This window comes from Corvus cornix, chromosome 17, assembly GCF_000738735.6.
Source record: "Corvus cornix cornix isolate S_Up_H32 chromosome 17, ASM73873v5, whole genome shotgun sequence".
In the NCBI taxonomy this organism is placed as follows: Eukaryota; Metazoa; Chordata; class Aves; order Passeriformes; family Corvidae; genus Corvus; species Corvus cornix.
Genome location: NC_046346.1, coordinates 2,102,449 through 2,130,063, shown reverse-complemented (window position 1 = coordinate 2,130,063; position 27,615 = coordinate 2,102,449). Strand labels below are relative to the sequence as shown.

The window sequence follows — 27,615 nt, the reverse complement described above, 5'->3', positions numbered from 1 at the left end:
CCGACCGCACAAAATGGCGGCGGGGCGGCCCCTCAGGGAGCGCCCTTAAAGGAGCCGCAGCTCCCGGGGCTCAGCGGTGCGGGCGGCGATCGCTCGGTGAGGGGGAAGAGGCGGCGGAGAGGCGCGTTGAGAGCCGGTGCCATCCTTCCGGAGCGCCCCGAGGCCGCGCTGCTCGCCCATGCCGCGGCGGCGAGCGGTGAGACGCGTTACCATGTCAACGCAGGTAATCAAAGCGGAGGCCTGAGGGGGCGGCCCGAGGCCGCGGCGGGATCGCCCTGCGGCGGTAACCGGGAGGGGATGGGGGGACTGGGAGCACACAGGGCCCCGATCCCCGGTCAGCCCCGCGCCGGCTCTGCCGTGGGTGTCGCTGCGAAACCACAGCCTGTCCTCAGGAAGCGGCGTTAAAACCACGAGCTGCGCTCCCTGAAACGTGAAGGAACGCCCCAATGTGGCTTTTCGTTAGCGCGCCAGCATCCTTCTCCCTCTCCTGCCCCTTCCATTCTTACTTTCCTGATTTTGTATGAATTGTGTTTCCAAGTAACGGATAGAAAACAGTGGCCTTTATTCTTGCTCCCCTTCCCTTTTCCTTATTTCCTTTCCAATTTCGGAGAAAAAATAAAACAAACCATCTCAATGAAGAGCGTATTCTCAAGACACAATGTAATCACTCACAGAGCTCAAAGTTCCCCTAACAGAAGACTTTTCTATCTTAAGGAATGTCTTAAAATGTGCCCTTTGGTCACTGGGTGGAGGTGTTAGTAAAGCTCTGTCTCTTGGAGATGGTTGCTACAAGGGCTTTGTCGCACAAAGTACATGACTTTTCCTACTCTTATCCCTGGGGAAATATGTTCATCACTGAGGGAAGTTTCTGTTAACATTCTCTGGAATTTCCCAGGCAGTCACAGGATAATTTGTTTGCAGAGCGGGGAACTGATGCCAGTGCTAGACTGATCTTATTTTTTTTTTTTTTCCTCAGTTGCATTTTTTTTTCTTCTTTTTTTTTGGCTTGTATTTGTTCCAGCTGCAAAGTGGGTGATTTCTACCTTTGGCAAAAACAGCTGGGATCCAATCCTCTGTTTGTGGCCCTGCCAGCTCTGTTGGTCTTAGCTGAGAGTATCTCCAGACCTGCCAGACTATGTGTAAACGGGAGCCTGCAGGACAGGAGGAAGAAGAGCTGCAAACACAGGGCAGCTCAGTCAGTCCCTGGGGCCCTGCTGTAGAAGGGTGGGAGTATAAAGGTGTAACCGTTCTTCCCAATGCCAGGAAAACTGGAAGCTGGCACCTGCTGGAGGTTTGGCATAGATGTGGTTTTTGGCAGAGATGTGGGTTTTGGCACAGCATGCTTCTGTAGCACCTTGGTTGTCGTGCAAACCTTTAAGATTCAGCTTTTTACACTGACTGATACTTGTTTCTGTACTTCCAGATACTGCCATGTGATACCCAGCATTTTTGGCAATGAAGAAAGGTTCTGTAAGGAAAGCTTCAGGTAGAAAACCACAGGCATCAGCGTCCCAGACACCTCAGCCAATGTCACCTGTCAGTTCAGGTGCCACATCTCCACATCTTGGCCAACAGACATCTCCAGCTGCTCACAAAACCATGGAGCAGAGCCCCCAGCAACTGGATATTCCAGCAGGAAATGTTGGACCTGCTTTTAAATTTCAGAAAGGTATTGTATAATAAATAATACTGGTATCAAAGTGCATACCACAAGCATTAAAAGCCGGTGTTCTGTGAATTGTGTGATTAAAGATGTATGATGTGTTGGAAAGAAGCCTGAAAAAATTGCTTTCATCTTTTTTTTATTTTGGAACACAAATGTGGAAATAGGAGTAATGAAGGCTGGGGAGAATAATGAGACTTTTACTGCTTCCTCTAAGTGCTTCTGGTGGGATAATTTTCAATGTTTTTCCAGTGTTCAGTGTGAAGAGAATGACAAATAAAAAATCATCAATCCTTTCTGTTTAATTCAGGTGAAAATGGTTTTAGCCCAGGCGTTAAGTACGTAACTGAACCCCTTATAAAGCGTCTGTCAAACCAGCAAAATTTGGCATATATAATCTCACTGAATCTTTCTTCCCCAAAGGATGGGGACAAGAAATTTAAGGTAAGTTATTGGAAATAGCTGGAAATTAAACTAAGTTTAAAATAATTACAATTTATTGTTTAATGCAGGCTTATTTTTAAGTGAGTGTAAACAGCATAGTCTAATTCTGTTAGCCTAGTTCTGCAACTGCCTTCTGCTAAAAAAAAAAAGGCAGTGGAGACTTGAGCAAAAAAAAAATTAAATTCATTAGAGTGATGTTTAAAAGAGATTAATTCATGTCATTTTTTAGGTCTTGGATTGTGCTGGTTTCGTTGGTTTCAGGTGGGGGTTTGGTGGTTTTTTTTTTTAATAACATGCTCCTTTTTATGTAGATGAAGACTGGCCCACTGTAAATTTAAAATCCAGCTTTCCAACAGTGTAGAAGACTATACCTAAACTGGGGTTTTAGAATACCACAGTGGAACTGTGATTAATAAAATGTTTGAATACTTGGTATTTTTAATTAATAGAAATCTGCCTTTCTCTTAAAAAAACCCAAACCCTGCAATGCTAAGGGATTAATTTTCTGTTCTTTAGTACATAGAAAATTTGGAAAAGTGCTCTAAGCTAGAGGTACTAAACCTTAGTAACAACCAAATAGAGAAGATTGAGAAGTTGGATAAACTGCTGAAGCTGCGTGAACTCAACTTGTCTGGCAACAAAATCAGGTAAGAGGAAACACCAAAGGGTTTGGACAGCCTGGGATCAATAAAGCTGATTTTCTTTTACTGCTTAAGTGAGTTGTCTCACAGGAGTCAACACTTGATGTGGATTTCCCAGTTGTATGTCAAGACTAACAGGCTTTGAGGTCTTTTTAAAAAGCACAAGCTCTGAGGTATTAGAAGTATAAATAGTTCTGGGAAGTGCTGTCAGTGTACTGTGGCTGTGGTTTAATTTGTTTTCTTTGGAAACCAAGCCAGCAGTGCAAGTTTCCAGATACCACAATGAAGAGTGGGCAGTAACCCAATTAAACGCATTAAAAAATTAATTAAACTTTTACAGTTTATTATTGCAGGTAATATAATAAGGGTTTGGGGGTTTTTTTTGGAGAGGAAGCTGAATGGGCTTGATCAAGCAGGCCATAAACTCACTAAATTGCTTTTGAACTCTTTTGAGAGCCTGGTGTCTTGTCTGAGTGGTTTAAAAGTGTTGAATGGTAATGGTTCATGCAGTAGCAAAACTCTTAATTCCTTTTAATTTTTCTGTCAATTAATTATGATCTTTACTATTATGAAACTGCCTTTACAGCAGTGAAGCTGCTGTTTCAGTAGAGACATTTACAATGGGAAGTGAGTAAAACCCCAGAGTTTCTACACATTGCATTCACACAGCTTCCTCTCTCAGCAGGAATTGAAAAGGGCACAGTAGCTTTTAGCTACTGCTCTGTTTTCAGGCTTTAGTTATGTGCAGTTCATATATACCCAAGAAATAGTGCAGTCACAGGAGCACATCCTGCTGTACTTAGTTATAATACTCATGGTTTACTTAATACTTAATTCTCACACCTACTCATAGAAAATGCCCAAGTAAATTAAAACCTAGCATGGTTTCCTTGATTAGTTTTAATGAAAACACTAAAGATGTAGCTCTTCATGGTGTCAGTTTACAGTTGATCCTTCTTTTTTATGGGGGGAAAAAAACCCTCACAAAACAACTTTATTTTGATTCATCTTTGTCCCATTGCATTCTCAGGGGAAAAAAAAGAAGATATTTTGCATATTAAAATGGAATTACCATGCATTAAAATAATGTTAATATTGAAATGAAGGTATGCAAAAGTAATGGTTTTGCTACAATGACAGAAAATCATGCTGTGATTCTTGGTCTTAATTTAGTACTTACAAGTAAACTGGTATAATTTCATTTGAATTGTCCGTGACAGTAGATAATGGTTTTGCTGATCTCTTGCTTAATTAATTGTGAGAGATTTTGTTGTAGCTTATCCATAATGCCTCAGTTTCACTTTAAATTTGCTGTGGTTCATGACAAATTATGTTTTGCTTCTCATTTTCAGCAAAATTGAAGGCATAGAACATTTGCAGAACCTACAGAAGCTGAACCTGGCAGGGAATGAGATTGAGCACATTCCTGTGTGGGTAGGGAAGAAACTGAAATCCCTGCGCAGCCTTAACATGAAACAGAATAAAGTGTCCTCAGTAAGTGATGACAGTTAGAAACAGGAATTGTTCAGTCTTTTCATTAAGTGAGCTGTGTATTTACATTGATTGACTTATTCTGAGTAATTGCTGAGTGTCTTTCCACAAAGTTTGCTGTGAAACGCAGTGGTTGGGAGCCTAATAAAATTATTGATCAGAAAAACTCCTTTTGTGCAGGTATTGAAGATATAAATCTATATTGTTTGGGAAAGCATAAGTTTCTGGAAGGTTATATCTATCAACATGCCTTGGTATCCTGAAATTTCCAAGATAAAGCTTGATTGCATTTATCCCCTTTGCAGTGGCATTTTTAAATAGAGGAAATAATTTGATTTTTAGGAAGTGACTTTAGTCATAATACTGTGTATTTTGGTAGGTTTTTAGAGCTTATTCTTTAGCATTAAGGTTAAAATAAATCCTTTGGTACAGACCTAACGTAGAACATTCTACATAATCAGAAATTCACTCCTGGGGTTTTCATTCTTTCCAGAAGGATGTCTAATCATTGTTTTCTTTTTCTTTGGCTTAGCTCCATGATATAGCTAAACTAAAGCCTCTGCAAGATCTGACCTCTCTGTTCCTTGCTGAAAATCCAGTTGCAAGTCTGCCTCACTACTGCTTGTACACCATATTCCACCTGAGAGCACTGGAAAACTTGGATGGACAGCCAGTGACAAATCATGACAGGCAAGAAGCTCTGGAGAGGTTCAATTTAGGTAATAATATGTTAAATCTAAAGTGAATGACACAAAATTTAAGTTTAGAAGGAAAAGATTTTTCTATTTGAATGTTTCTCTGATTTTTTCAGAAGAGATAGAAAAATTAGAAAGACAGTTGGAAAACACAGCAAAGGAGATGGAGAACCTGAAACTTAACCAGTCCAAAGTGCTTGAGCAACTTCACCAGCAAGATGAGCTCAACAAGTCACTAAAGGAAAAGGCTTTGCAACAGAGACAAAGCTTTGAAGAGCTGCAGAGGGACCTGGGCACCAAAAACGAGCTGGTAAGATAATCCCTGGCACTAAGGAAATCTTTGGGCACAGAGTTGTAATGTGGGAGTTCAAATGACTGAAGGTTTAATTTTAAAACTGAGAGACTTCCAACTCTTTAGAGAGTGATTACTGACCTTCAGTATTTTTTCTGTGGAAAAAGTAAGTATATTGAACTCAGTATCACTCTTGTGATTTATAGTAACTTCTTTGTTTCTAGTTATTATTTATTAAATTATGTTTAAAATCTTGTCAATTGATGGAAGGTTAAGCTGCTAAATTGCTGATGTACTGAATATGCTGCACTGGTCAGACTCTAAAGTGCTGCTGCAATAAGGGAGAAAATTGCTACTTTTACAGAAACAAGATGTGCATACAAGTTGTATGTCACTAATAGCCCTTGATTATTATTTTGGGTAATGCACACCAGTTTAATTGTATTTTATTCACATCATCCTAAAGACTTATGTTTGAGTCTCTTTCATTGGCAGCCATAAAATGCAAGGAAAGTCCTATTGACTTGAGAGTGCTGGGTTGTGAATGACCTGATGGGAGCTTAATATTTGGATTTTTTTCTTGTTAGACTTGTCCTCTAAAATTTTAGCCTTCAGACTCTCTATACCTGGTACTTCTATAGCTGTTTCTCTCAACACACACACACACACTAACCAGCAATCTGCTTCTAAAATGAAATTTTCAGTATAATGAGATTTAGCAGCAAATACTTTGCAGCTTGAACCCGCTCTTCTCCTTTGGATGACAAACTTGGCTCGCTTCTGTCTCCCTTTAGCTGGTGTCTGGGTTTGTCACAGTCCCCTTCCTGCAGAGCCTTTGTTCCTCACTCAAGGTAGCCCCACTGTGCCCCTGGGTTGCATGGTTGGTTTTGTTTCTAGGTTGTATTTGCGTGTTCCCTGAAGTAGCACCATTATTATGAAGTGTCCCAGTGAGACTTTATATTCACAGTGGTTTGGGATGCAATTTTCTTGTTATTTTTTTCCCCTTTTCTCTGAAACAGAGTTAATTTCTGCATGACATTTATCAGGTTTTTAAATCTTTCTTTAAGCCTTTCCTGTTCTATTTCTTTTCCTCCATTAGTCCTGCTTTCCACTCTCTATTGGAATTGTGCTGCATGTTCTCCTTCAGGTATTCAGTGTGAAAAGTTGATTTAAAAGGAAATCACATGATGGACCTTTACTTAAAAATAACCTCAAAACCAACCTAGCACATGTTTAAGCTAAAATAAAACACATAGATTTTGTACTCCTGACAATTGAGAGATTTTGTTTCTTTTACAGACCATGAGGGTCAATAGTCCTCGTGCTCACTAGTTGCAGCAAATATATTTGTTTTTTTGGCCTAGATTTTGCTAAAGGATTGTACCCAAATTATTGTTTTATCCAAAATTAGGTTTAAAAATAAACTTGTCACTTTGATGTACATGAACTTTAAAGGCCTTTCATGTGATCATTTGTATTCTATTAATTTTGGGGCTTTTGTCTCCTCTTAGTCACCATTGTACCTTGTAATAAAATGGTAAGAATATCACAATTACTTTGTGATATTCTTGATCCAAAATTGTGCTGTGAGCTTTGTTCCCACATTAAGGGCTGTGCCCTGCTCTCTGTAGAGCTGCAGTGTGTGTGACAATGCTGACACTCCAGTGAATGAGACTCACTTGGGTTTGTGGTTTCTTAGCTGAAGCAGAAGACTGTGGAGCTCACCCGGGCTTGCCAGAAGCAGTATGAGCTGGAGCAGGAGCTGGCCTTTTACAAGATCGATGCCAAATTTGAGCCCTTAAATTATTTTCCCTCAGAGGTAATAATTTTAAAATAATGGGTCTTCTCATTGCTGTTTCCCTTGATTTTTCAACTTAGAAGATAATAGTTTTTCTATGAACTAATGATGCTGCTTTATTAAAAGCCCAACCTCTGTCATACATGCAAACAGAAATGTGGAGATGCCAGAATGAAATCCATAAGAAAAGTAAAGATCAGTAATCATTTACTACAATTAACTTATGTCTGAGTAAAACTTAAGTGCAACAATGTAATGGACTAAATATAATCTAAGTAAGCTCAATATACTGAGAAAAAGTTCCTCCAGATATTTGCAACAAACTGGTCACACCCAAATTGGGTTTGTTTGGTTTTAATTCCATTATAAAACAATGATCTTTAAGGCCAAAATAGCCAAGTATTATCTATTTTCTTCTAATTCTTCTAATTTCAAATTGGTTTTCCTTTTTATGCTTGATAGGAAAGTTAAATGTGTGTTAGGAGTTGACTGCAGCCATAGTTCTGAGATAAATACTCTGCTTCTTACATTTCAGGAGGTTGAACTTGATCATGTACCTGGTGAAAGTCCCTACATTGGTAAGGCCAGGTACAAAAGAAATATGTTTATAAGGGAAGGCTACATCACTGACAAAGCTCAGCAGCTGCAGGTTGGGAAGATGCAACGGGAGGAAGATGACTCCTGTAGGAAACCCCAGCTGGAATTGCATCTCCAAAGTCTAGATAAAATACTGGAAGATAAGGAAGAAAAGATTAATTCAGGTAAAACCTTATCTTTTATCAAATAAAAATACGTATGTCAGTGTGGTTTATTCCACTGGTTACATGCTTGACCTAAGAATAGAAACAGTGTTTCAAAGGCTGGAAGTGCTGTGATTGTTAAACGCTGACACTCTTTTGGTGTAAAACTGCTACAGTTTCTTACTGCTATTACTTTAAGATAACTCAGGATGAAAGCATTACATGTTATTGAAAACACAGCTCTAGGGAGGTTTCATATTTGATGCATGAATTTAATTGTGTAATGCTTAAAAAACCTTTGGACATACTTTTCAAGAAACCAGAATGTATTAGCTGTGATTATCAGTGTGTTAATGCTATGCTGATTAATATGTTCACAGCAGCTGTGCATCAGTGTTATACACAATATTATAATGTATTCTGTGGGGTTGGGGGTTTTGTGTTGGACTTTTTTTGTCTGCAGCACAAAGAAGATTAGAAGAACTGCAAAGTGAGATTGGAGATGCAGAGCAACAAGTGTTGAAAGTAACAGGGGAACTGCAACTACTGGAGGATGCTCTGGCCCAGAAAAAAGTAAGTTGTTCCACGAATAGCAAGGGAAGGTGTTTGAAGGAGTGTTGATGTAAGAAAATACAACTTCTTCTCCCCATTCTTATAAAGAAACCGCTGTACCGGCATAAATCCATTTGTCAAACATCAGAAAAATTTTACAGGTTTTAGATAGCTTGTTCATAAAGCAGCTGTTAGACCTGTAGTGCAGTTAATGGCATCTGTTCCATGTGTTGGTGTTGATTTATTGCTGCCTTTCCCCAGAACCCTTTGGAAGAACCTGCTGTGTAGGTTTAGTTGTGCAGCTGATAAGCAATGTGGCTACAGAATTGGCAGCAAGAATTAATTTATCAGCATTAAACTAAAACAGCATCTTCCACTTCTTTAACTGTCATCAATTATTGCTATTTTTAGTTTTTAACTTGCCTGAAAATCCATGACCAGGATCTTCTTTATTTAAATGTTAAATATATTCTTGATCAGCTGTGTTTTTCCAACTCACTCAACCTCCTAATGCTGTCTCCAGATGTCCCAGGCCAGCAAGGATGCAATTGAACAGCAATTGAGTGAAAAGTTACAAATCCTGCAGGAGCTACGTAAGGAAACCCTAGAACTGGAGAAACAAATAGAGAAACAGAAAAGAGAAATAGGGAAAAATCAGAAAGAGCTTGAAGATTTGCAGAGTTCTCTTGGTTCTGTAAATCCTGAGGATCCAAGACATGTAAGTAAAACCAGAATCTTAAATTTTTTATGTACCGTGCAATGGACTAAAGGCAGCTTTAACAGGTGACCGTTCACTTGAGCTTGTTTCATGAGTTACATATTCTTTTACTGTTTATCAAAGTCATTAACTTAAAATTTGAAAGTTAAAAAATCTTTACCGTTAAAAAATCCCACCAAACCAACCCGCTTTGGTAAAACACTTGAACAACTCATTTTCCCAGCAGGTGCTGTAGAGCATGTTAAGAGCTAAATCTTTATGCTTTGCACAAACACGCTGGGCAGAGCCTTGCAGACAATTCCTGTGCAAGAAATCCTTCACGCAGCTTTTTGTAGAGTCTGGCCTTAAAGGTTTTTAGAGATCTGTGTCTGGCAGTGCTTATAGAGCCTGTTTGGTGGGGATTGATGGCCTTTCTCTGCTGTCACATGCAGTCCTGTCAGTCCTGAGAGAATCAGCAAGGCCTCAGAGGTCACATCTCCCAGGGCTGGGGTGCCAAGGAGAGCTCGAGCTTCCACCTAACTTGTTGATCTCCAGGGATGCAGGACTTTTTCTGCGTTATTAACTGTGTTCAGGTACAGCAAACACTTACAGAAATTAAACTAAAATGAAACGGAATTATTTTTAATAGTGTTTTTTAAAAGCTCATCTCTCTAAATGAAAGTTTTTCAGGCCAGCTGGATGCTTTTAAGTAAGCAATGAAAGAGTTTTTCTGCTTGGCTCCGTTTTCAGCAGAGGCGTGCGAACACTTCTTTAAAAAGCTCCTTTTGTGTTTTTAAACTTAATTTCCTCGGCTGTTGGGTGGCAGAAGCGCCGGGCGCGTTCCGGGAAGGTTCCCAGGGGAATGGCCAGGCCCGGGGCCGGAGCGAGCCCGGCCCTTCCCGCGGCCGCCCCTCGCTTCGAATCACAACACAGGAAGCGCCGTGCGGCCAACGGCCGGGAACGGGGCCGGGAACGGGAACGGGGCCGGGAACGGGAACGGGGCCGGGAGCCGAGCTGGGAACGGCAGTGGGAACGGGCAGCGGAGCCAGGGCGCCAGCTCCGGCCCCCGCCCCGGACCGCATGGAGACTCCGCTCAATTCCTGCCCGCGCTGAAGCTCCCGGTGCTTTATTCAAATGAATTCGCTCTCAGGGGTGGGGCGTTCTGCAAGTGCTGTGTCAGGAAGAAAAGACAAAGGCAAAGCTGTAAGTGGTCGGGGACTTAAGGCTTTTTGTTTCTTTTTAAAACTGCATTTTTGGTGCCATTCAGCAGCTGCAGCAAAATGGCTCAGTGGGAGCGGCTCAGGTTTTGCTTGTTGTAATTTCGGTTTTGAAAGCTGCAGGGCAGTTTGTGTTTAGCAAGGTGACAGGTTGAACTGTGCTGATATGGATGTTTAAGTTAACTTCCGGTTTAATCCATTAAAAATACAAGAAGCTTTGGTTTTACCCATTTACTCTTGTTATGGAAGCAACTTTAGAAGTGTTCTTTTTTCTGAGAACTCATATTTAAATTTTCTAGTGCTAGCTCGATTTATTTTTTTGAGTAGTAAGAAAAACGTACAGTTAATCATGGCAGTATAATTCAAGTTTCTGGCATTTGGGTTGTTTCTGAGCAATTTCATACCAGTGAGAAACAACACTTTATTCTGTTGATAATCAAGATTTGCAAACAGCTGAAACAATCAGCTAATTCATACTAAATGCATTAAGTCCTTGCCAAAATCTGTGAGAGCTTTGTGGTGTATCTCCCAGAAATACTTTAATAAAATAAGATTTAAGAATATTTACTTAGTAACTGTAAAGTTGGCCCGGCTTGCTGTTTGTTCAGAGTATTTTTCTTCAAGTGCTGACCTGACGTGTTCTAAAGCATCATCTTCTGTGAAGGCAATGCAGGATGACAGGATTAAAGGTTCTGGAAGAAATCATGTTTGTTCATGACTGAGAGAGGAAGTGGTAGAACAAAATGTAAAGGCAGGAAGAAAGATAGTAGCCATGAGTAATAATTTATAAAGGCAGGCTTTATTCAGCCTGGGCAGGGGGGAGCCTGCAGACAATGCTGTTAGTCACAGATTGCTGCTTATCTGGGGTCCTCTGTGGGGCAGGAGTGAGGAAAAATAACAACAAGTAACAAACCCCAAAGCACCACAATATGTGCTGAGCTTGTGGCTTTTCTTGCTGATAGTGAGACACTGCAGAACTGAGGCAAACTCCTGATTTGATTTTTTAAAATCTGTATTGATGTCCTGCTTTACCTTTTTAACTGTTACTTGACAGGCTCACATGAAAGCTCAAAAAGCAAGTAAAGAACAGCACCTTGATATAATGAACAAACATTGCCAGCAGCTGGAGACTCGCCTGGATGAGATGCTCTCCAGGATTGCAAAGGAAACTGAGGAAATCAAGGATTTGGAGCAGCAGCTCACTGATGGTAAACTTTAATTTTTGTCTTAAAGTATTTCTTGTACTTAGGGCAACATGACAGTTGAACTGAGGATTGTTTTGTTTATCTTTGCTCAAATGAAATACAGAACAGGTACAAAAGTGTTAAAAAACTGTTCTTAACTGATGTAAAAGGAAACTGTGTGTGTTCACCTCACTGGTACCTGGTTGGGAAAGGGGGGCAGGAATACACAAAGAACTGCAGTTTCTTTTTAAGTCTTCCAGTGGCCAGGTTAACATAGTAATATTGGGAATCCTAACTTTAAAAACATGTATTTTCTGGTTGAGTTCTAGGTACTTGTTTTTACTTACTCCAATGGCAAACATTTTAACTGATGAAGAATGACAGTTTAGTTTGTTTGGTAAATAAATGTGGCTTCTTAACTACCTCGAATTCACTTTGCATTTCTGCAGGACAAATAGCAACAAATGAAGCACTGAAAAGGGATTTGGAAAGTATTATCATTGGGTTACAGGAATACCTGCAAAGTGTGAAGCATCAGGCAAAACAGGCCAATGAGGAGTGTAAGAAGTTGCAGAAGGAAAAAGAATCTTTGCTGGGAAGATTGGCAGATCTGGAGGAGGAAAAAAACAACCTGGAAGTGGTTGCCATGGATGCAGAAAATATGAGAAAAGTAAGGCTTAATACCTCTTTTCCCAAGTTCAGGTATCTAAGAATAAACTTGAAAAAAATAAGCTGGTGATCAGATTGAGACTAAGGAAGCACAATTCCTTGGACAAAATAATTTCTGATACGGTAGCATGATTAGATGTGCTCATACACCTCAAGAGTAGAATCTGGCCTTTAAAACCAGTTGCAAGAGACATCCAGTAAACATGTGCTGTATGGGAGATGCCTCAGAAATGCAGGTTTTACCTTGCAGACATCACTGCCAATGGATTTGCAGGTGACACCGAGGGGAATGGCATCACTGACACCTCTGACATTGGCCAAGGGTGTTTGTTAGCAGCTGGGATCTGTCCTGTCAGCCAGTGACAGGGAGCTGTCTGGGCATCCTGGTGAGTGTTATGTAAACCTGAATCCCTGGGACAATTGTGTCTCGCTTCCAGCTCCACCTTTCTGACCTGAGTGTAGATTTTGGACAGTCAGACTGGCATCATTGACCTGCAGGTGGAAGTGACACCCACCTTCAAGTTTTAATGGAGTTCCTGAGTTAAAGGGAAGGGAAGCAATGTACTCTTAAATTCTGGCTCTCCCATGTACCTCCTTCTAAAATGGATATAAAATTCCAGGAAATTGCAGTGCTGGAGAGTGCACTCCAGGAGCAGAGAGAAATAAGTGAGTCCCTTCAAGATGCCCAGGGGAAGGTCAGCGCCTATGAGGCTGAGCTGGAAGCCCAATTAAAAGAGAGGGATGCTGAAGCCAAGCAGCAAAAAGAAGAACTTGAAAGACTGAAACAGCTTAGCCAGGTAAGACCAGAGCTTTAGTGCTGCCAGAGGTGTTACCCTACCCCAGGACACCTCGTCTCCAACATGACATCACATCACAAACAACTGCTGGTTAGGTGTGCCCCCACACAGAAGGCAATATCAGTTTGCTGGGATTTAGAACCTTGCTTTGAAGCAAGGTCTACATGGTTTCCTTGGGGTTGTTTTGTTGAATCTTTTTTAGGTGCTGTCATATTGTTACTGTTTTAAGAAATACATCTGTTGTGTATTTGGGTGACAGGTTGGGGTTGGGAGTGGGGTATTAATCTGGAGGTTTTCTGTTTTTGTAGAGGGAGCTGTCAGCCCTGCAGGATGAACTTGAAAAGGAAAGACAACTGTTGGAGAATGCTCAGACCAAAGCACAACTGGCAGAAGAGAAGGAACAACAAAATTACAAGCTGCTTTTACAGTTCAAGCAATTGCAGGTGAAGTATTTGTTGTATTAAAAATTCTAGCTTTTATCACTTATGGATTTGTTTACTTACATTTGTGTGGATTTTTCTTTTTTGTCTTTCTTTAGGGAGACAATAATTTCTTAAAAGAGCAGCTTAAAGATCTCCAGAATCAGCTAAACCATGCAGTTGGTAACTTAATTCATCCTGAGGATGTCATGGCTTGTATAAATGAACTCAGGCAAAACCTTCAGAGAGGAGCTGGAGAGATGAAGTGAGTAAAATAAAAGTACAAACAGTGTGAGATTTGAGCATGTGAAAGGGGCAGGACAAGAGGAAAGGGCCACAAGCTGTGCCATGGGAGGTTCAGGTTGGATATCTGGGAAATTTTCCTCACTGAAAGTGTTGCCAAGCATTGGAACAGGCTGCCCAGGGCAGTGGTGGAGTCGTCAGCACTGGAGGGATTTCAGAAACATTTAGATGTGGCACTTGGGGACATGGGTTAGTGGTGGTCTTGGCAGTCCTGGGGGAATGGTTGGATTTGATGAACTCAGTGGGTTTTTCCAACATAACCTGAATTAATTTACAGAGCACATCTTAAACTTGCACTATTGTCTTAGGCTTCATGATTTCAGTATCTGGTATCACAACTTTAAGTCTCTATTTTCTGTTTTGGAACCTGCATCGTTTCTCTTTCAGGTGTCCAAATTCAGCTGATGTTCTAGGGAAAAGTGTTGCAAACCTGCAGAAAGAATTCAGTGACATTCTTGCTGATGCTCAGAAGGAAAAAGAGAAAGCATGGGCTGGACAGAGACAGTTGCAGGAAGAAATTATATCCCAGCAGGAAAAACTGGAAGAAATACAGGAGAAATACAGACAGGTATGTATCAAACAGCTGAAGCAAGAGCAAGACAATTTCAGTTTAGTCTAAAAAATGTCACTTGCAGCTGAAGGATCAAGTTTCACTTGATGAAGCTTTGCTACACTCTGTGCAACAGTGGAGTCTGATTTTTTATTCATAGCCTTTCTGATTTTTACCTGGTTATGGGGTGAATTGGAATTTAGTCAATGATCTGTCTCAGAGGCAACGAAGACTTCAATGACCACTAGAAAAATACAGCTCTGAACCTTCTTGAAAGATCATTATACATATCTCTAATAAAATAACTGGGGCACTCTTAAAATCTTAGAGTAACAGTGGATAGGTAGTTATCTTTCCTTTCTGTTTTGATGCAAAGTATGTTGGTACCTGCATTTGCCAGAAATTTCTTTAATTAAATAATTAAAACAGGGTGGCTTTTATTTGGAAAAAAATTTCTGGCTACTTATTCTAACATATTTTACTTACAGGTTAAAGCTGAAAACAGGCGAAATAAGAACAAGGTCCATCAGTTAGAGAGTGAAATTCAATGTTTACATGAAAAAATAAAGAGCATGAAAGAGATTCAGGGTCTTGCTGATCAGCAGCTCCAGGAGGCAGATGAAGAAAAAGAGGCTATTCTTGCTCAGCTGGAGGATTTAGAGAAAAGGGTAAGAATGGGTGAGGGCAGGTCTGTGCACTGTTTGATTGCTCAGGAAAGAAGAAACAAAAACTTGTGAATTTTTGCTTTCTAAGGTAAAACAACACATGTAGGAACACAAATGTTAAATATAACATCTTTCTTTTCCTTAAATTTTACTGCTTTCCTTGCTTTAGATTTTTTTTTCTAACTAATACAAAATGGGGTGGGGATGGATGGAGGGTGTCATACCAAGAGAAAAGCAGTGTGGAAGAAAGTACATTGTAAAAGTCTGTTCTTCTGCTTTCAGAAAAAAATAGAAGATGCCAGGGCACAAATGCAGGTTCTGAGTCTGGATAAGGAGCTGAAGGAGCTGCAGAGAGCAGTTGTCACCTCAGACAAGCTGGCAGCCACGGAGCTCTCCGTCGCTGCAAACCAGCTCAAGGCTCTGCAGGGGACTGTGCTCAGGATTAACCAGGAGAGAGCTGAGGTAAAGCAGCATGTAGAATTAATTAATTGCTTGTTAATGCCATTGCAGTGGGAGCAGTCCTGGTATCCTTTAAATGAGCTTCAGAGTTTTCTTCTGAGTTGTGCTGCTGCACAGGAGCTCTTGCTTTGGGCAGAGTTTGAGAAGCAGTAAGTGAGTTTCACTCAGAGGAAGTGAGTAAATTGGGGTATGGACAGGTGTTCCTGCTGTGGGAGGGAAGAGGAGGGAGAGGCACTTTAATCTCTTATTAACTGAGAGGCAAACAATAGATAATACATTGTTCTGTAAGACAGAAAAACGAAAGGACTGGAAGTTTGTGCTTGCACAAACTGGAAACACTTTTTCAAACTGGGAAGCACTTTTGGCTACATAATAACATCTCCTCTGTACCAATACTGTAAAGTTAAAGGAGAAACTGTATTTTACATATATCTAGAGTGCCAGAACAGTCAGGTGCTGATGCTTCTCAATGGTCAGCTTTTCACAATGGCACATCTCAAGCCTGAGAAATGTTCCTGCAAACTACAGCTCAAATGAAAATCTCAATTTCAGGAGATTGAAGAAGCCCAAGGGTTCTGTGCTGAGGCAGCTCGTGCTTCACAGGCTCTTGCCAGAGCAGAAGCAGAAATAGAATTGCTACAACAACTCCTGAAGGAGAAGGAAGAGCAAGTAGGTTGTTTGCTCTGTGTTATATGATAAAATACCAGTGAGTTTCTGAAAATGTCATGTTCAGAGGTTCTTGCTGTGCCCTCTTCCCCTCAAGTTTTCCGAAATCACAATGGTCTTCCCTCCCCTGACACCTGCCCAAGAACAAACTGAAAACCTCACTGCCTGGAGCAGCTGAGTTTTAAGGAAAATCATCACCTGTTCACTTATAAACCTCTCTGGCCATGGCTGAGCCTCAGTGATATGAGGGGATGGGAAGAACAGCTCTGTGGCATTGAGTGGGAGCTTTTTGTGATTTTAAACTTCTATTTCAAATAGGTTCTGCAGGAAATGGAGAAAGCTGGTGAGAAAACTGTTGCATCAAACACCCAGAAGTTTGAAATTAATAAATTAAGTGAAGCTGTGGAACAGCAAAAAGCAGAGATTGACCGTTTGAAATGGTGGTTGGATAATTTTGGGACAGGTAATTTCTCTTTTCTCTCTGCTTCTTGCAGATAGGTAGGGATACAGAAGATTGTTATTGCCCATTTCTCACTGTTTGACCTGAGAATCTGGAGAATAAAGTGTTGAGAATATCCTTCTGTACAGGTTTATACAGGATATGTGGCACTTTTCACCAGTTTGCACTTTTCACAGCCGTTTAGAAAACACTGATTGTGCTGAGCATCCCATTTAAACTGCTCTAGGACACTGTCAGAGGTCTGTGTAAGGAAAAGAAGCAGCAGTTACCTGGATGTGAACTTGTATTTCCACAATCTTAAACCACCAAACTCCTAGTGTATGCCTGTCAATATAGATAACATTTAGTTTGTTTCCCTCAGCAATTAATTTTTTTAAATATAGTTCCAGTTTAACTGGATAACATTGAGGGGAAAGTTGAATGCAGTATTTATTTAGTTATTTGCCTTAGATGACTCTAAAACTGTGATTAATTTCCAGGAAACAAAGATGAAATTGAGACCTTACAAGATGAAATTGCAGCCCTCAGAAATGTGCTCTCACAGCAGAATGATCACACCACCAGTACAGCAGAGCCACTGAAAAGAAGGGGATACTGGTACTACATGCCATCATCACAGGTCAGGAATAAAAATCCTGTTATGGTTTGTTGATGGGGGAAAGTGCATTATAAATCTAGTGGGTTTGGGAGAAACTGAAGAACAAATATTGACTGGCATGTAGGAGAAATATGGAAACAAGCACACACAAATGTTCTCTGGTAAAGCCCTTCACTGTGCTGGTAGGAATCCAGGGTACATAACATTGGGAGGCAACTATTCAGTGGGCAGTACTGTGGATCCATTTAGGTAAGGGTTAAAAGGGGAAGTTGCAGACAAACATTTCTTTCAAAAGAACATTTGTCTTAATTTAAAACCAATATTGCTAAAATATATTTAGTGCTTTTAAAGCCGCGTCATGCTTAGATACTCTGCTGTCTCTCAGTTCTATAGCCTGTTCTGAGAAATCATTGGAATGTCTACAACAAATCCTTTATTTGACATGATTTGTCATTTCTTGATTAACACATACTGCATTTTTTCTCTAGGCTTCAACTCCTGCTTCCCACAGCACCAAAGACTCTGGAGTGTGTTTGGGGTGCTCTGGCACATCCCCAGCCAGAAGAGGGGGTGCTCAGGACAGGCCCTGTGGGAGGGAAGACTTGCCCTGCCAAGGATGTTGGGTTTATTCACCAGTCAGAAATAGGTTGTACAAAGCAAATTGTGGCAAAGGTAAGTCAGTGTCAGTCTCAGACTGTTCAGGAGCAGACTAAAGATGGGCTCGCTTAGAGCTCACAGAGTTCTTTTGATCGGCATGAATGAATATAAATGCTTATTACTGTTGAATAACTTAGTTTAAGCAATGTTTGTTACATATTCGTAGATTACATAGAATTTAAAATGTGCATTTGAAGACTATCTCTACTGAAAAAATTATGAAAAATAACATGTTTGGTTTTGGTTTTTTTAAAGAGAGAAGAGAAAAAGAAGATGGTGAAGGAAGTGCAGGATCACCTGTCCCTGAAGGCTCTCCCTTTGTCCCACCCCCAGGCACAGTTATTTACACAGTCCTTCCAGAGGGGGCCCCTGCACCTCAGGGCATGGGGGTTTATGCCCCTCCTCCTGCAGCAGCCACTGGAGCTCCAGTTGCTCCTGGATCCATTATCCATGGCCCACCTCCTGTGGGATCCCAGGTGGTTTATGGCCCTCTGCCTCCAAATTTCACAGTGCCACTCATTCCCCTTGGAGTGCTCCACTGCAATGTGCCTGAACATCGTGATCTGGTAAGAACCAGAGCTGCAACTGCAGGTGGAACCTTTGGGAACTGACTGACAAATGGGTTAGAAAAAGGTCCCTGCTAGGAAGGGGCTGCATCTGGTTACAGTCTTTGCCATCTGTAGCTGCTCCTGGGTGTCAGGAGGCATCAATTGGAAAATAGATCCTGATTCTGTTCTGTTCCCTGTATGCAGGAGAGTGAAGTCTCAAGGCTGGAAGACACTGTGTGCTATTTAAAGTCTCAGAAATACAAAGAGAAATGCTCAGAGGCAGCTGAGCATAAATACAGAAAAGAGGTGGAAAGATTGCATAGAAATGTTGAAGAACTTGAGCACGAAAGAGAAGAGCTGGAATGTGAAGTGGCAGAGCTGCGCCAAGCAGCTAGGGCATGGAGCACTCGCAGGTGGGAGCAGTGCATGGAATGCACTGAAAGGAAGCCTGTGGAAATACCTAAACTTTTCCCAGCAGAAGTCAGCTTTTTGACTCACTTACAACTCTAGAACTTCAAGAGGCTCTGGGTCTTTGGCATCTTTGTATTTTAATTCCATGTTTTTCATCCTGACCTCTTAGGGACTTTATTGATGGCTACACTGACAGCCTCCCTGCAGAGCTGCAGCTGGAAAAGTCCCTTCAGCAGCAGGAAGATGTTGCAGGGGAGATTGAATGTGCAGAGAAGACTCTCCTGAAACGCCGGGCCGAGCTTAGAGAGGCCGACAGGCTCCTCACAGAGGCTCAAGTAGAACTTGAGAGCACCCGGGGCAAGGTGAGTAAAGGCAAAACCCTGAGGGCAGAAGGATTTGAGTGGTGTTTTGTTTGTCTAGGCAGTTTATTTTCACATGGGTAGCCTGAAGCCTCTTTAAATGGTTCTATATGAGAATAAGTTGTGAGAGAAACTGTGCTAGAAGAAATTGGTTTAGTCCTTGTTGAAGAGGAGGAAGGTTTTCTGCTCTGGACAAGAGAGGAGAAAAAGTTGTTCATGGTAGAAAGAGGGAGAAGGCTCAGGTAGAATGTTCAAGCCAGGAGCTCACCTTTAAACAGCAAATGCAGCATAAGGGAATGTGTTGTCTCAGTCTTCGATTTTTGTTCTAGACTAAAGAGACTCTGCAGAAGTACAGTCGTGCCAAACACCATTTGTCCTCCACTGAAATGGAGGCAGAGGAGCTGGAGCAGAGGGCTCAGGAAACAGCCACTAAACTTGTGAAAGCAGCTCAGCAGCTCAGGTACCCTGAGTGCTCTCGTGGGTTTGTGTCACATGGGGTGAGGACAAGGACTGGGCTCTTTCCAGTATCAAGACACTGCTTTTGGAGAGGGAGAGCTGTTAAAATGTTAATATGAAAAGATATAAATGCTCTTCTAGGTTATTACAGAGAGATACAAGGGATTTGGAACAGCACAAGAGGGAACAAGAAGGTATTTTAAAGGAAATCAACAAAATGGTGGCTGCAAGAGAGTCTGAGTTCCAGGCATTAAACCAGAAGATAGAAATGCTCACTGAAAGGCGAGTACTTTTCACTTATCATAAGCTGCATTAAATTAAACATGTCCTCCTCCAGTAAGTCACTGCCTAGGATATTCTCACTTCTTCTGACTCCTGTTTTCAACTTCACTCTCAGTCTTCAGAAGCTCCAAGGAGATATTCGACTTGCAGAAGGTAACGAAGGCCAGCATCTCCAAATCATCAGAGAAGCAGAAAACCTTGTTCAGGGCAAGAAAACTGAACTGGAAACACTGAAAGATCAGGTGAGGCTTGGCCTACTAACCTTGGGCTGTCCATTTTGTTGGAATTGACCTTTATCTCATAATTATGATCCCAGTCTCTGACACACTAGTTCATGTGTGTGTTTAGCTACAAAAACAAAAGCTTCCAATGATTCTTCTGTTAAACTTCTCCACTGCAGATTTCTGCTCAGCAGCAAGAGCTCTTGTTCCTGGAGCAACAGGTGGCTCAAAGAACAGAAGAGCTCCATGGCCTTCAGGACTGCATTTCCCAAAGGAAAAGTGACCTCAAAGAAGCTCTTCGAGATGGAGAGACTGAAGCACATGAAAAACTTCACCAGATAAGGGTAAGTTTCCCAAATGAGTTTTCAACTCATTATAGCAAAAGACTTGAAGTACTACAAACATCCCAGGAGGAATGCTTTTTTTTTTGCACCCTCCCCAAACCCACTGAGAAATAGAACATGCAAGTTTATGTTCTGTGTGACTAAAGCTTGGTCCAGATGCACAAAGAAGAACTCCCCAGTTCCAGTAATTCTTACAGAATTGGTCCCTTGAGTGCTAAATTACATTAAGTATAAGTCTCTGAATGACTTCCTGTTGCTGAGGAGCAGCTGCTGAAGGAAATCAGTGTGATCAGTGTGTGTAAAACACAACAGAGCTGCCACAGTCTGTCCCCATCCCCATTTGCACAGAAAGGATTCTGTAGTTCCCTGCTGAAATCAAAACAAAGTATCAGGGCTAATTATATTTTGTGGTTTATTTTCTTTTGTGAGGGCTTCTTGTCTCACTTTAAGGCCTATTAGTCACTTGAATGACAGTGTTGTGGTAAGACTTGGAGATCAAAATCTTTGCAGAATTACTACCCTAAATCATCAGCAAGCAAGACATTAACCTAAATATTCTGTATTTTTTGTTTGTTAAACCAGAATAGGGATGATAGAGTGTTAAATAATTTTATAGATATTTGGAACTTCAGTTTAAAGGAAAACTTCATTTAAAATTGCAAATAATGGTATTCCTTATAACACATTCTCTCACAGGAAATAAAAGTACTTCTGGGAGAGCTTAGTGATGAGAGGAAAGAACTGGATGTCCAGATTAATGAGAAAAGAGCACAGCTTTTGGTCCTAAAGAAGGATACTAGAAAGGAGGAAGAAAATCTTCAAGGAATACTTGGGCAAATCACCAAGCATAAGATGGGTATGTCCTGGGATTTACTGGGTTTTGTGCAGATTGGGAAGGAATACACAGAGCTCTTTAGTTCATCCTCATCCTAATCCAATAACTGCTGTTTATTTCACCTCACTAGAACTGAAACATGTGCTGGAAATGCTGGAGCTTGAGAAGAATGAACTTGAAGGTTTGAAACTACAACATGACCAGAAGGTCAATGAGCTGGAAAAGACCCAGGTGGCCATTCTAGAGGTAAGAAATGCTTCTGTGGCTGATGCAGAAACTGGGAGAACTGTGGTTCTCTTAAGCTTTGGGTAACAGAGTCCTGCTGCTTTTAAATCAATCAGTTTCTAATCTGATTTCAGCTTGTCACAGAAAAGTCTTAAGTCTGCTTAGGCCCTTTAAAATAATGGGATTTTTAGGTGCATGTGAGAGAGAGGGAGCACAGAAGCTCTTCTGTGGCTGTAGAATGATGGATGCTGGGGTTTTTTTTGAAGCTTTCGAAGTCTCTTTATCTGGATTCTGTGTCCTCACTTGCAAAGAGTGAGTCTGGAAGAGAGTTTAAGTCAGCTGGATGATCTTCTCTAGCATTAAAAAGGTCCCCAAGGTACTTGGTACCCTTCTATTGTCACCTTCCTCCACTAAATGCACTCACATTACTCTGGCTGCAGCTAAGGATGTCAACACTTGTTCTACTTCTGGACCATGTAAATGTGGTGCTCACCATGCCTGTTTTTCCTAGGAGAAGTTAAAACTGGAGAATATTCAGAGGTTATTTCAGTGTCAGCAAGGGGAAGTGGATTGGCAGGAGCAGCTCCTCAGGAAGGACCGTGAGGAAAACGAGCAGCTGGGCTCTCAAATGAGAGCTCTGCAAAACAACATCGAGGCTCTGACCAAAGAGAAGGAGAAGCTGGAGGAAGACTCCAGGAGTTTGGAGAAGAAGTTGTCACAAACCAAAAGGTCAGGGAATGTCTTTTTCCTTGCAAAGATCAGGAGGGATGGGGAAGTGTTTGAATGTCTGTTTGTTGTAATTAAAAGTACAGCTCTAACTTGGAGGTGCCCAATGATACAGAATAGGCAGTTTCTTATGTTCTGTGGAGTTTTTGCTCTAAGCCTCTCTACACAGACTTAAAAAATATTCAGGAATGGAGCTGATAAATCAGCAGCATTTGTTATATCCTGGTAATGCCATGAGAAATGTTACAAAAAGTAAAGTGTTGCATCTTGGAACAGGACATTTGCCTTGCTCTGACTGCTGGTACCCTCCCCTTGGGCTCAGAGGGCTTTGCTGACATTTTTTAAGTCCTCGCCAAGGATTTCCAACTAACCAAGAATGATTCACATTTTACAGAGACTTAACTGCTGCTGAAGACAGCAGCAGAACTGCACTGTCCAACATGGAAAAAATGGAATTGAATGTTAAGATCCTGCAGCAGGAGGTGGAGCTACTGAACAAGCAGAAGAAATCTCTGAATGCAGAGATTGTTGCAGTCCAGGAGGATCTTCAAGGTAAAGACCAACTTTTGTGTTTAAGCAGAGATACACTTTAATAGAAATTCTGTTAAAATACACACTTTAACTGAACTGTGTGATATTAATATTCAGCATGCTCAGATGTCCCTAGGCAGAAAGTATTTAACATGTTGAAAAGATGGAAATTTTAGAAACTGTTGTTGGTGTTATTCACTCTTTGCTCATGAAAAGAGAGAATTTCTGTGTATTGGTATTTCAAAATGCTGATTGAAAATCTCTTGTCACCAAATACTTTTCTAGGGAAAAAGGAAGAACTGGAAACACTGAAAGGAGAACTGAATGACTCGAGGCAGCAGCTTCACCTTGTGGAACAGGTTGGTTTTAGTGGAACACGTCCATATTGTCACCCTGGGAGTCTGTTGTTGCTCCTGACCTGTTCATGTGGGCTCAACATCAGAGCCCTGCAGAGCTGAGAACAGGGACTGCTTTATTGCCTTCTATTGCTGAGCGTGGAGTGGGTTTATTGTCTTTTAGGAAGAAAATAATTTAAAAGCAACAGCCAACCAGCACCTTCTGGCTTTTTATCTGGTGGCTCCTTCTGTGTTAATTCACTCCGTGGCTGGTTTGAGTGGAAGGAAGCCTGAGTGTGACAGTGATCAGTTCTGTTCTCTCAAACCCAAACCTTTTGGGCCAGTTCCTCTTCCCAGCTCCTCCTGCCACGTGCTTTTGTTTTACATTGCAGGATTTGGAGAACAACTCAAGGCAGCAGGAGGAGCTACTCAGAGAGCAGGCAGCCCTGAGGGAAGAGATCCAAGGGTATTTAAGGAAACGTAAGGAGTGCCAGGAGAGGCACAAGAAGAGGGAGAAGCAACTTCAGCAGCTCCAGAAAAAGATTGAAGAGAAGGAAACAGAACTGGCCCAACAGGAAGTGGTAACGAGCCCCCTGACTTGCCTCACTTCCTCCTGACCTTAAAAATAATTCAGGCCAAAAAGTTTGGGGTGTGAATTTACAAGTAGTCACAGAGACACAGGCTGGTTTGGCCAAACCAGCGCGGGTTGGGTGAGGAGTTTCAGCAAAGTGTTACCCAAAAGAAAAACTGAGGGAGCTCTTCTGAAAATGAGAGAGGCAAGAAAAATTGATAAACATTATTTGTCAGTGGGGACTGTTAGACTGCAGTTCTTTCCAATTTATGCTGCTTTTATTTCTCTAATGACTCTTAGTGATGGTTTTTGTTGTCCCTGAGTTGGTGCTGGTTCAAGCTCAGAGTGGGGGGGTTTCTGGCAGGTTCTTCATCGCCTCAAGCAAAACTCAGAGCGTGAAGGGAACAAACTTGAAGAATGTACAGCTAAAGTGAAGGATCAGAAAATCCTATTGGAGAAGGAACTAGCAGATCAACACAAGAAACTGGAGCAGGCAATAGCTAAAGTCAGGCTGGCAGAAGAAAACCTTGGGAAGCTGGAAAAGGAGGAGTCCCGGTGTGCAGCTCTTGAAGAAACCATCAGAAAAAGCAGTAAGAGGCATTGCACAAATGAATTGTCACCATCTCTGGGGGCTGAGGTTAATGGCACAGCAAATATTTCTGTTCATCTTGCTTGGGTTCTTGGTGTTAGAAAAATATCTGCTGTGTATGAAGTGGGCCAAGATAGTTGAGTTTTTGCTAATCGGGATTTTTTTTTTAAATGTTCATTACAGAACATCAGCTCTCAGAAAAAGAATTACAGTTGCAACAAAAAGACAGAGAAATACAGTGTCTTCGGAAAGAACTGGAAGTCTCCAAGTCTGAGCTAAAGCAACTTCAGGGTCAGATAGTGTCAGAGAGGAGAGAAGCAGAAAAACAAATCTTGAGTCTGAGAGAAACACAGAAAATGCAAAGGATGGAGCTTGAAAGCAAACTGCAAGTAAGTCCTGGCTGAGGGCAGAAAGTCTGGGGGTTTGGGTTATTTTAAACAGCAAAATGATGGCACACCCCTTTTTGTCATTGGAGGAACAAAGTAATGCATCAATTTCCTGACCAGACTTGAGGCAACAACCTCTGTAATTCTCGGTGCTGCACAACACTCAAGTTGCTCCTGTTTCTGCCTTGAAGAAGTTGTGGTTTCTCTTAGTCCATGTTCTGTAGTGGATGCTCCCAGTAAAAGACGTCTTCCTGCACTTTCCTAGGAACAGAAGTGTGGAAATGGCAGCTTGCAGCGTGCCAGAGCCGTGGCTGAGCACGGCACCCACAGTAACTGCCCGCGAGCCAAGTGCCTCGTGGGGCACCTGGGCCAGCGGGAATGCAGCGACCCCCAGAGCCAGGTACAGCTGGGTACCAAATCCAGGGGGGCTGAGGGTTCGTGGCTTCAGACAAGCTCATTTTGTGTTGGTTTTGAGTCTCTTCCTCCTGTGGTCTCATAACTGAAAATACACCCAGAGTTGTAATTTATGCAAATCACTAAATGTTACCAATGTTTAGAGCTACTCAGTAGGCATTTAACAACTTGCCAGTGCCAGCCTGGGCCAGCTTTTTCTTCTTTAGATACTCACTTAAAAAGTGATTGACCTTGTCTGACTCCTTCTAGTCCTTCAGTAAGTTCTTTATAAATTGTTTTGAAGCCCTTTAAAAAGAGAGAAGAATGTTGTTGGCAATTGGAAAGCATTTGGGAAGGCCCTGCAAGGTCAGAGTGTGGCAGGTTTAGGTTAACAAGTGGTGTCCTGTTAACTGGAGTTGCTTCCCTGGCAGAGTTAACATTGGGACCAGGGCTGCAGCAGGTCAGAGGCTTTGGGATTTCTGACTGCAGTGGTCCAATTGTTCCCATGTCCAGAACAGCTTTGTTCAGTTATGCAGGAACAGCCCTCAGGACTGCTGTTCGTAACCCAAGTGTTCTGTGCTGCAGGTTAAAACCCAAGACCTGGACGAGAGACAAAGGGAAATGGAGAGTGCAGCAACGTTGCTTAACCTGGAGGTTGAAAATGAGATAAGGACAGGGTTTAAATCTCCAAGCTCATCTTCTCCAGACCCCCTGGAAGATTTGGAAGCTTTTCCTGAAGGAAGGGGAAGTCTGCAGTGTGAGTCAGAGACTGCTCCCTTTGCTGCTGCTGACAGACAACTCCTCTCCTTGGAAGAAAAGTTCAATATTTCCAGACTCTTCTTAATGGTAAAATGCTTTGGACAAGCAGCTGCTGCTGGTGCTGTGCTGGTCCCTCTGGCTGAATGTGCTTTTCTTTTCCCAAAGGATGAGCAGTGGCGGGGAGAGGCGCTCCGGGAGAAGCTGCAGCAGCACGAGGACCGGCTGAAGGTGCCACATCTGTGCCCCTCACGTCTCTTGGGCCCCTTCAAAACATGATCTAAACAACCTGGGGCAGTGGGAATCCTCCTCCAGCTCAGGCAAATCCACTGTGTAATGACCAGAGAGAGGAGCTTTGGGTGGGAACAGTAAAAGCCTGGCTGTAGCAAGATGAGTAATTTTAATTGGCAGTCAATTGGATGTTGGAGTATTCCAACAAGATTCCCTCGTTTATATCATCCTGTGGTGTATCAGCAACAAGCCAGAGGAGTTCAGCACCACCCACAATCACTTTAGGGTCCAGGTTCAGTTAGAACATGGCCATCAAAATGGAGTTTATTTAAAAATAACTCCCAAACCCACCGTGCCCTGCTTGTGGTGTGAGACTCAACCTTCCAGCCTTTAGGATTGGTGTTTACCAGCGTTGCCATGCCCGTGCCTGGTGTGACCAGCCCTGGTGTGTTGCAGGCGCAGCTGCGGCGCTGCCTGGCCAAGCAGGCCGAGGTGCTGCTCTGGGGGAAGCGCCAGACGGCCGGGAGCCTGCACAGCCTCCAGCGCCAGCTCCAGGTGCTGGATGACCTGGTCAGCAGCACTGCTTCAGATTCCCTCTTCCTGCCCAGCAGCCCCAGCCTGGCATCTCTTCACAGTGCTCTGAATGTAACAAAAGCTCAGGTAATGTTCTGCTACAGAGCAGAATTCTGATTTGGGGGTTTTAATGGTTTTTTTTTTCCTCTCACTGGGAATTGTTACAGCCATGTGCTGTCTCTCTCTGAGGTTGGGCAGGGGTTTCGCACCCTACCCCTGCTCTGGCAGTAGCTGATGTCTTTGGAAAGGCTGAGCTTTCCTCACAGTGGTTTGGGGGTTTTTTACAGGTCCCCAGCAGCCCAGGAAGTGTGTTGGGATCACCAATGCTGCATTCCAGCTCCCAAGGAATCTCCCGGTGAAGGCCAGAGGTGAGATGTGGCTTCAGGCCAGTTCCAACCTCCCAGAGACAAGAGCGGCTGGAAGGCTGAGGGACCATGGGGCAGCTGTAGCTTCACAGACTATGCTGTCCCCAGTGACAGCATTCCCATGGCTGGTGTCTGTTCTGCTTTAGGTTTGTGTGTTGTGCAGTAGAGTCTGGGTGAGAGCTGCTGGGCGCTCTCCTGGGACATGGAGTTACTGCTGCATAAGTTGTTGCCATCCCTGGTCTCCCGGGAACTTTCCTGGTTTAACTGTTCAGCCCTGTGGCTGAACCTCTGGTACAGCTGGTTCAGCACCAGCAGGGTACAAAAGTGTTCTTTTGTAATGGTGTAAGGTAAAAATGTTACTTGAAGAGTGGCTTCACTTCAAAAGAAAAGCCCAAAGCACATCCACAGCTTAGACAGGGGCCCTCAGGTGCCACCTCTGAAGAGTTCTCCTACCTCACTAGGTGAGCCTTGTCTGAAAAGGCCTTTGCCACCACTCACAAACAGCTGCTGCAGGGCCTGTACTGTGAAGGTTTTGTACAACTGAGAACAGGTTTATATATATGTTGTTTTTTTAAAAAAAGCTATTTTAAATGTGTATTTAAGTCCAAACTAACCTCCTATTTAAGTGTTCAGCTAGTGGCCAGTTTCCACTTCAAAGAGACCTTTTTACAAGGCCTGATCTTGTTGCCAAATGCACGGAGGTTTAAAATACAATTATTTTGGATGCTTCCTTAAAATAAACTTTGGTGACTGATGCTTTTATCTGGGGATGGTTGTGGATTCTTCTCCTTTAAAGCTCTTCTCCAGGACACTGATCCTGG

The 27,615-nt window shown here is 42.3% G+C and overlaps 1 protein-coding gene across 5 annotated transcripts; it reads left to right on the top strand.

Annotated features, from left to right (window-relative positions):
• Positions 1–27,562, top strand: CNTRL (centriolin). Of its 5 annotated transcripts, none has more exons than XM_010397837.4 (44): positions 2–223; positions 1,424–1,669; positions 1,974–2,107; positions 2,624–2,754; positions 4,101–4,242; positions 4,772–4,958; positions 5,051–5,244; positions 6,326–6,373; positions 6,926–7,045; positions 7,560–7,785; positions 8,228–8,337; positions 8,840–9,034; positions 11,285–11,438; positions 11,864–12,084; positions 12,704–12,880; positions 13,189–13,323; positions 13,419–13,564; positions 13,990–14,170; positions 14,641–14,820; positions 15,100–15,279; positions 15,829–15,945; positions 16,261–16,405; positions 16,882–17,021; positions 17,489–17,672; positions 17,913–18,223; positions 18,410–18,618; positions 18,786–18,978; positions 19,305–19,435; positions 19,573–19,713; positions 19,829–19,955; positions 20,114–20,278; positions 20,975–21,134; positions 21,244–21,359; positions 21,850–22,067; positions 22,459–22,616; positions 22,881–22,954; positions 23,323–23,511; positions 23,866–24,091; positions 24,274–24,479; positions 24,742–24,876; positions 25,455–25,715; positions 25,794–25,856; positions 26,313–26,516; positions 26,717–27,562. In XM_010397837.4, exons 2-44 carry the CDS (start codon positions 1,456–1,458, stop codon positions 26,786–26,788), a joined length of 7,020 nt encoding a protein of 2,339 aa, XP_010396139.3. In that variant the 5' UTR covers positions 2–223; positions 1,424–1,455; the 3' UTR covers positions 26,789–27,562. The 5 variants fall into 5 exon arrangements, with proteins under 5 accessions (XP_019140552.3, XP_010396139.3, XP_010396138.3 ...); XM_010397836.4 differs by lacking the exon at positions 6,326–6,373 and adding an exon at positions 6,021–6,077; XM_010397838.4 differs by lacking the exon at positions 6,326–6,373.
• Positions 27,563–27,615: the final 53 nt, after the last annotated feature.

Excerpts from the sequence above, each read along its gene's own strand:
- CNTRL (XM_010397836.4), top strand. The coding sequence starts at position 1,456 with ATGAAGAAAGGTTCTGTAAGGAAAGCTTCAGGTAGAAAACCACAGGCA. Across the intron at positions 8,338-8,839 it reads ATGCTCTGGCCCAGAAAAAA|ATGTCCCAGGCCAGCAAGGA; the intron begins GTAAGTTGTTCC and ends TGCTGTCTCCAG. Across the intron at positions 13,565-13,989 it reads AGAGGAGCTGGAGAGATGAA|GTGTCCAAATTCAGCTGATG; the intron begins GTGAGTAAAATA and ends TTTCTCTTTCAG.